The sequence below is a fragment of the Chroicocephalus ridibundus genome, chromosome 2, assembly GCF_963924245.1.
Source record: "Chroicocephalus ridibundus chromosome 2, bChrRid1.1, whole genome shotgun sequence".
Taxonomy (NCBI): domain Eukaryota; kingdom Metazoa; phylum Chordata; class Aves; order Charadriiformes; family Laridae; genus Chroicocephalus; species Chroicocephalus ridibundus.
In genome coordinates, this window is record NC_086285.1 from 21,854,540 (window position 1) to 21,863,455 (window position 8,916).

The following is an 8,916-nucleotide window of genomic DNA, read 5'->3' on the forward strand; positions in this document are numbered from 1 at the left end:
GACACTTGCCTTCTACAGTCAGCCTACTAACAACTTTGATGAAGAGAAAAGCTGTAATTATTCAGCCCAGATGCAGTACTGCCCATTTAATATTTACAGGATTCACAGTATCACCAAAAGGGGAAAAAAAAAAAAGTTAATGCTTGAATAGAAGAAAAAATTAAATATGACCCAAAGTGCTTATTACTGGATAACCACCGCATCCTATTCTGCTACTAAATGCAGATGAAAATTCCAACAGAATCTGCCTTACTAACTACAGTAGTTAAGGAAAGCTGCAGTAAAAACTGTAAATGGCATTGCAACCCTGTACCGTAAGCAACCCTTCGACACAGTTCAATTACGTTTCTAAAGAAAAAGATCAGAGCTCCTAGCATCAAGTGTGAAACAACATATACTTGAAATGTTACCAGAGAGAGGTTAAATGGAAAGCTTTATATATTCCATTTGTGGACCTCTCCCTATTCGAGTCAAGGATTTTTTACTCAGTAAAGTGACATAAGTTATGCTTGCCTGAAGTCCAAAAAAGTCACCACGAGAATATCTTAAAAGAAAAAAAAAAATTATCTGCTTACAATGGAACCTAGGCAGTGTTCATATTAGAAGATAAAAGTTCTAAACCAAGTAAGAATAAAATCTGATTTTAAAATCTTTATTTCATGACATAAGAACTCTAACTAAAGCAGCATTTTAAATGTATTTACCTTGTCTGCAGCCAGAGAAGGTATATGTTAAAATCACATTAAAGCCACATATATCATTGACAAGTGCGAGGAAGAGGCCTCAAGCTAAGGCAGCACTTGAATTCATGCTTGCATTTTATCTAGCTGCTGAGTTCAAGGTGAACCCTTGCGTACTCAAAGCGACCCACACAGAATGATTCAAGAGAGCTGGGTGAGACCTTGGAGGGTCACATTGTCCAGCCATTTGCTCCAAGGCGGGAACAGCTGCCTTTCTGGATAGAATGACATTTCGGGCATATGTTTATCTAACCTGCTTCAGTGATGAAGACTACTCAGAGATAACCTGCTCTCCCAGCCTTAACATTTAGAAGTCTGCCTTGCTGCAATGTAAGTCATCACTTGTTGCTGAGGAAAAGTTATTCCTTTCTTCCCTGTGGAAATCTTTCACACACTTGAAGATTGTTACCATGTCACCTCTTAGTTTTATTCTCTCTAGCAGTGTTCTTTCCTTTTATTCTTCATACGACACTCCTCAATAAGCCCCATATTTCTTCAAGTGCAGTGTTTGAAACTGGAGGGAATATTCCTGATGGGATCTTACCACTGTCAAGCAGAGAAGATGCATCACTCTTGTGATGTCTTGTATGTATCTTCATATTAATCCTTACATTTCTCTTGGCGTATCATCCCATCGAGATGTTTGCTACTTTTGAAACTGTGTGTTCACGTGTCATGCCTGACCCTGGAGCTGGCCTATGAACCTGTTGCATTTGCCCATTTCTGAAGAGAAAAAGGTTGGTCCAAACCCAGGTTGAAAACACACTCCTACGCCCTGCCTTTGGTCAAAGGAGATGAAAATGTTACACAAGCTCCTTCAAGCCCAGAGTTTACAAGGACACTTAGCACAACTGATTGCTCAACGTTGACAGCAAGGAGTGCTAATTGAAGCTATGTTTATTAGTTGGATGAGGAAAAAGAAAAGAGAAAGAAGGGGAGGAAGTGTTCCATGATGAGACACAGCACCCAGCACTCACAAACATTACCTCAGGGCAATGTTTTATGCTCGTTTGTCAGAAGCCACAAACAAAAACAAAACCCACGTGCACTTAGCATGGTTTCTCTGCATACTTCTCTGTGGAGAGTAATCTCCTGGGTTCTTCCAGTTCCTGCTGTGATTATGCAATTCTCCAGTTTAGTAAATATGACATCTGCCAATTGCACCGCATTAACACTCCCAGCTCAGCCCTCATCAAACCTAATAGTTGGATACAATTTCACGCTTCTGGCAAGCTTGCAACATTTCCTTGTACTAGATGAGAAATGCTCCTGTCAAATTACCTTTTGTTCACTCCGTAGAGAGCCCCCAGCACACGCTTACCTTAACTACTGCCTTCTCAAATTGCTTCGGTATTCATTTTCCTCAGGAAACACGAACCACACCGGGAATTCAAAACACACTCACACCAGTTACGCCAACTGTGTTCTCAGTCTGAGAGACTGCAGCCTCAATAGGTTTTGAAACTGGGGCTGCTACAGAGCTTTCTTTTTGCCAGTGCTTTCAAGGTTACAAGCAGAACTGCTCAGTACTTCAGAGAGCCCAATGAAACCACAGTGACTTTTATCAAAAGAGTCAAATGATGCTTTTATATTTTACTTTTTTTAGATAAGAATTTTTTTATTCCCTTTGTGGAGAAAACCAGTAGGATTCAACTGAGCACGTTTCTTGTGTGATAGCTGTCTTTAGCATAATTCAAAGGAAAGCAACTTTTGGGGCATCGCTGCACAGTAGTGCTGCAGGCAACACGAGCTTCATGTCGAATCCTCCACCTCCTGCGGTCTGGGCAGGTGCAGGGACCTGCAGCACTGCTCCACCAGAAACGTGCCACAAAGTCCTTAATAAATGTGCCAACTCAACATAGGTCTGGGACTATTTTACTCGGTGGGTCTCTCTCATCACCTGACATTATGAATTCCCTCATCTACCTCCTTCACGGTCTCAGGATTCTCTTCCCCTAGAGGAAACAGCCCTACTGAACTGCAAACTGTTTTAGAGGAATCTGCTATTCAGCACAGCAGTAGATGTTGTCCCAGCATTTTGCTTTAAATGGCTTGTATGTGTTGCTAATAAATTGTTGCCCAGAACAAAGGAACTTTTCAAACTATAAAGACCTTTTCCTCATTTCCTCAATTTGTTTACAGTGTATAGAGCTGATTTCCCTGTTATGTATCGTCAACTCCAAGTTAAGCGTCAGTCAAAACCTAATGTCTGAGTCAAGCGTTTGCTGTGTTTTAAGTGCCTGTGTAAGGATGTAAACTCTAAAGAGGAATATCTACAGACAAACAAAACCAGTTTTCCCCAAGGGATTTTTAAACCTTCAGTGAACTATGAGTATTGATCTTACTCTAAAATTGTGGAAATGAGTTTCTGTGAAACTGAATTTAATACCCAAGTCAAGCTTATCATATTGTTAATTTACCCACTATTTACCAGCAATATTTCAAACCACCCTTTCAGAGGAAATGACAATGACATAAAGCACAAAAAAATAAAAGTAAGAACCAGGATGAAAGTCAAAAAAGACTTCTTTAGAGGGTATTATTAGTAAAATACATATGATACATAAATAGGATTTACTTTTAAATGTCACTGGGATCCTCCAACACAATTTTCTCCATTTACATATCATGTACAGAAAACAAAAACAAGTAAATTTGAATGCAAAAGGAAAGAAATACCTGACACACATGTTATCTAATATTGTATTTCTCTTAATACTTCTAAGATAAAAGCTGAAGGTCCTAACATGTAATGATGAAAGTTTGGTTTGTTGTTTTTGTTTTTTTTTAAACAGAGTAAAGCCCAGGCAATACAGAAAATGTGACTATTTCAGCAGTAGATAAATGCTACATAAACACCGCTTAATAGTAGTTTATCCCATAAAAATAATTCTAGCCCTCTCTGAATGCTGATGCCTGGAGACAGCAGCAGTCCAATGAATATAAATTATACCAGGATTCTGGGATATGCTTTGACAGAAGAAAAATTACAATAACAGCCTCCTAATTCTGACTGATGGTGTTTGCAAAAGAATGTAACGTTTTCAAGGCTTCTTGTGGCAACACTTCAACAAGCAGCGAGCCCTCGCTTAAACAACTGGGAGCTTTAATTGTGCGAGCTTTCAAAAGATCGTTCTCTTCAGTTCACGCAATTCAGGTCGCATGCAGTTTGCTTACTGCAAAACACACACAGCCTTATGTTTAAGAACCTTCATCCTTGAATTTGCAGCATTTTTTGTCAGCAAAAATGAAGCTCGGAGCAGTGGAGGCATGGCGGGATGGAGCGCTCCCGCGGAGCCGCATCCTGCGCGGCCGCCGCTGTGCCCTCTAGCGGGGACAGCCCCGCTCCCGCCAGCGCAACCCCGCAGCCTCGCACCTCGGGCACAAAAAAAACCCTGGATTTTAAAAAACACCCAGAGGCAGCCAGACCAAGTTCCGGCAGGCCTAGAGAAATCATTTGACTTGAATTGATGCGACCTGATTTTACCCAGCAAGGTAATTTTGAGGAGCTGGCAAAAAAAATGCCTGTGTGGTCTTTTGCGTCTCGGTTGGAATCACAGCGTAACCCTTTGGTAGCATCCTCAGAAATCCTCTCCTGGCTCCAGGTCTGCCAGGGCATACTGAAAGTTTGCGTTTCTTGATACTGTTACTTCATTCAGTTTCCATAAGGTGTTGTGCTACCGAGTATTCGAAGAATATGTCAAAACAGCCTCCCTTTAAGAATTACAGCTGCTTCAAAGATTCATTTTTTACTTTAATTCTTCAAAGGTTTTATGTGAGCTGAGGTATACAGTAGATGCTAAACAAAGTAAAACTTTGAAACAGCACTTTTTATTTTGACTCACAGAGCCTGAAGTTGAATTTCCCTGGCTTTACATAATTATCCCCTTCTTACTGATTAGACAGAGTCCCTAACCACATTTTTTCCAAAGAGCAGTACCAAAGACCAAAAGAAAAAAAAAATGATGAAAACATGTTAAATGCAACTCTGATTATGTTAATGACAGTTAATTATTGCTGTCATAATACAGACTTTTTAACCAAGAGGGAAGGAGAAGGAAAAGATGCCAAGGCTATAAACATCTAGCTGTCAAAACTGACATCAGATTGTCCATCTTACTAATACAATCGCCTGGTATATTTTCTTCAGAATGTATTAAATACCAAAATAATATTTGCCCAATTATAAACTCCTTGGTACTTCATGTCATCTTCAGGAAGACACAAGGCATTAATAAATGATTTACAGATAAGCAAGCTGTTGGTATATCTTCTATTTAGCACCTCCTGATGCAGACATTGATGACTACTGCAACTTAACAGCCTAAATCTGTGACGTGCAGTGATTATTTGCCCACTGCTAAATAATATTTCATTTAGTCAGCACTGACATTTTCTTTTCCGGATACCATGGCTGGAAGATTAATAAACTTTGTGAGCTCAGTCCACTGCCACACAATATAGTCATTTTCTTTTTCTAATCTCACCGCCACACTTTATTTTTCCTTATAACTAACATTAACAAATACCAACATTTGTTGCCTACAGCCCTGAGAGCAGCAGCATGAATTTTGCAGCAGTACATGAAAAGTCTCCTCCCAGTTTTTCCCTTTGGCCCCAAGTGACATGTGAGCCCCAGCAACCTGCTGAGCTACCTTGTCATTTAGCAATTCCCAAACCCAGTGGTAGGCCCCTGCCTGGGAAAATCCCCGCTCTGTCTGGCACATTATCTCACAGGATATTTCAAATAACTCCCCAGTCTCTCTTGTTCGGGTCAGTTACGCTGTGACCACAAAACTCTTCACATTTGTATCAAGCCCTTTAGAAAAGGAAGAAGTGCCAATTCTATTGCACCAGGGAGGCCAGTGGACACATTTCATCTGATAATAATCTGGCTGGTATTTCGAATATAAAGGCACAGCTTTTGAAAATATCTATAAGCTAGAAGCTGCTGCAGCAAGGTCCCCTGACACACAAAACCCACGACTTTCCTCACTTGTTCCTTAAATATCTATCCACAAATGCACCGAGCTTTCCTTTAGCAGCTTTCCCCTCCACAGCACAGGAATGCAGGATACAGAAGGCTTTAGTGATCAAAAGGGAACCCCACGCTGTGGGGAACAGTGGCCCGAGAGAAAGCACTACAGGTGCTGTGTGTCATGCATTAACAGGTGTCTCCGAGCAGGACTGACAAGAGGACCCTAATACTACCACAAGCAAACTTAGTCAACGCAGCGAGCCTCTCGCTCCTAACGAACAGGTTCCCGCAGCCCTGTGGGGCTTCTTCCATCATCTTCCTCCTTCCCTCACCGCCTGGTTTCTAGGGAAGGCTGCAAGCTACTGACTTCCGCGGGGGAGGAGAGTGCCCGCTAGCTCTCCCAGGCAGGATCTGCAGGGAAACTTTGCCTGCCCTTCCACGGCTGGCTGCCGGGAGAGCAGCGGGGCCCCGCCGCGGGCGGCCGGGAGGAGGCTGCCGGGGCGCCCCAGCCCGCCGCTCCCCGCTGCCTCGGGCTCCCGGGGGCGCCGGTGTCTCCCTCCGTCCCTCCCTCCCTTCTCGGCGCTTGAGTGGGAGCCCTTCGCCGTCGGGAGCGTCTCGTACGCGGCTGGGAAGGAGGCTCCGGGGACCCCGCGAAGGGGCTGGGGAAGGGAACAGCACCGTCTCCCGGCGATCGCGGGGCAGATTTATGAAGGGAGGAAAGTCCCGACTTCTCATTTAAAATAAAACACTGAAGTAATGGAGAGCTCTTGCCGGGGGAGGGAAGGGTGAGAAGCCGGGACCGCGGCCGCCCCAGAGAGCAGGGGGGAGCCAACCCCCAAACGGCGTTCGCCCTCTCCGCTGCCGGCGGAGCCCACACCGCGCCGGTGCTAAGGGAAGGCGGCCCGACCCCTCCTACCCCCCGACCCCGGCTCTCCCCCGGCCCGGCCCGGCCCGGCCGCGCTGCCCCGGGCCGGCCCCGCCCGGCAGGTACCGGTCTCGCTTACCGCGGCTCTGCCTCGGCGTCTCCCCGCCGGCGAGCTGGCAGCGCTCGCTCAGGCACTGGAAAAGTAATAGAAATCCAGCGGCTAGTTTGCTTCTCCGCAGCCTCGCCATAGCACGGAGCCTGCCGAGACAACTCTCCGGGCTGGGGGGTGCGCGCCGCTCCTCGTCGCGGGTGGGAAAGTCCGGGGAGGGGGGTGAGGGGGCGGCGGAGAGCAGCCCTTAGCAGGCGCCGAGTCGCCCTGTCTTCGGACCAGCTCTCATTTAGCGGGGCGACGGGGACGAGCCACCGGGGCTGAAGGCGCTGGACCGGGTCCGGGGGGCGGCGAAAGGCGGGGGGGCTCCGTCCCCCCAACTTGCACGGCCGCGCCACTCTCAGTCCAGCGGCATCACCGCTGGGGAAAACAAGCCCAGCCTCGCCTGCGAAGTGCCAAACTCTTCCCTCCTCGCAGCCTGCTGATAGATTTTAGGAGAGCCACTGAGATCCTCCCTTCCTGGCTTGCCCCCACCCAGCTCCCTTCCCCCGCAGGGTGAGGCAGGGTGCCTTAGGGACGGAGCCTCCCCTCGGTACACCGCTGCCGACAAAACCCCTCCAGGGGAAACGAGCGGGGAAATCTTCCAGCCGGAGCCGGCGGGCCGGCCCCGAGCCCCGGGGCGGGGGGGAGCAGGACCCGGAGGGCGGGCGGATGCGCCGCGGGAGAGGATCCGCGGGCGGCGGGGAGGAGGCAGGCGGGGACCCACAAGTTCTCCTTCTCTTTCGGGGCGGTTTCCGCGGCCGGCGCGGATAGTGCGGTGCCGAGGGCAGCCGCAGGAGGCGGGCGCTCCCCCGGCCCACAGCGTGCCCCCCGCCCCCGTGCGCGCCCGCGTTGTCGCCGCCGCCCGCTGCGCAACGGGCGGGCGGGGAGGGGGGGCTCGCCCGGGGCCGTGTCCCGGCCGCCCCTCTCGCTCTGCCCCCCGCCTCCCTCCGCAGGAGCGCGGTGGGGCGCAGGCGCCGGAGCTGCGCCGTCTCTCCCGCGGCTGCCGGCGGTGGAGCGCTCCCACAGCCGCGCTCCGCTCCGCGGGCTGCACCTCGTCCGCGGCAGCGGAGCCGCATGGAGGTCTCGCATCCGGCTGTAGCGGGGCTCCCGGTGCGGAGCGGCTCGCTGCCCCGGAGCGACAGGAACCTACAGCGCACGCCGGGAGGCCGGGACCGATGCTCGCCTCCTGCGCGGCCGCGGAGCGGCACGGTGTGTGCGTGGGGAGAGGATGGCGGGTGGCACGGGTAACCCCGGCCGCTCCGCGGGACGGAGAGAGCCCAGCCCGCCGTCGCCTGGTTACTTAAAAGTTGGCTCTGTAAAGATGCGCCTGTGTCGCGGAGTGACAAACTAGAGCAACCCCCAAATCCCCCTTCCCTGCCTCCCCCCCCCAGTTGTCCCTGTGCTTCCGGGGAAACCAGCCTCCCTTCACACCCCACCCCCCCTTTATTTTATTTTTCTCTCCGCAGATCGAAGAGTTGCTTATGTACCTTCATCACTGCAAAAGTGCAAGGGCTGTGGGGGCTCTCTCCTGCATCGAGGAGAGGGGCTTAATTTAACACACCGTGAATAATCCCGTCCCCTGCATCAATCCGTGAACCACGGCGCGGAGACAGAAAGTAGCAGAGGGCACATCAGTCAAGCCCAGACAAGCGAAAGGGGCAACGGGGACCGGGCGGCGGCTTTTTACCACTTCAGCAAACTGTGGCGCTGGTAATCAGTCGAGCTCCATGTAGAGAGCCATGAATGCACCCCCCTCTCAACCCTTGCTACAAAATAATTAAATTAATTAGGACGACAATTAAATTAATCAAATAAATAGGGCTACAGAATGTCAAACATAGCAGATAACTAATACTTAATCACAAAAGAACGACCAGTAACGAGGCTGTGTTTTCCCTTAATTTACCACTGTTTCTGAGATTAAGAATTCATCAGCTCCATTGTAATTGTCTTGCTCTTTAATCTTTGATGTGCTTATGTGTAAATAGAAGCAGAACACTTGTGGTTTTAAGAAGTATATTTGAAGTATGAGCAGAAATTTGGAAAATCTTTTCAACGTATATTCAAATAGGATAGTGGAGGATAATACAAGTAAGGTTTTTATACATTGGGCACTTCTAGTTCAACCTTTTTTGCACATACCCTTGGAAAAAATAAAGATCCTTTTCAGCCCGTCCAAGTA

At 48.5% G+C, this 8,916-nt stretch overlaps 1 protein-coding gene across 1 annotated transcript in view; it reads right to left on the reverse strand.

The window, feature by feature from the left end:
- The window catches only part of PLXDC2 (plexin domain containing 2), a 282,185-nt gene extending 274,563 nt beyond the window's left edge, over positions 1-7,622 (reverse strand). The window contains exon 1 of the mRNA XM_063324688.1: positions 6,723-7,622. Within this exon, the coding sequence (XP_063180758.1) occupies positions 6,723-6,831 (109 nt within the window). The 5' untranslated portion in view covers positions 6,832-7,622. The remainder of the gene's footprint in view (positions 1-6,722) is intronic.
- Between the last annotated feature and the right edge of the window lie 1,294 nt (positions 7,623-8,916).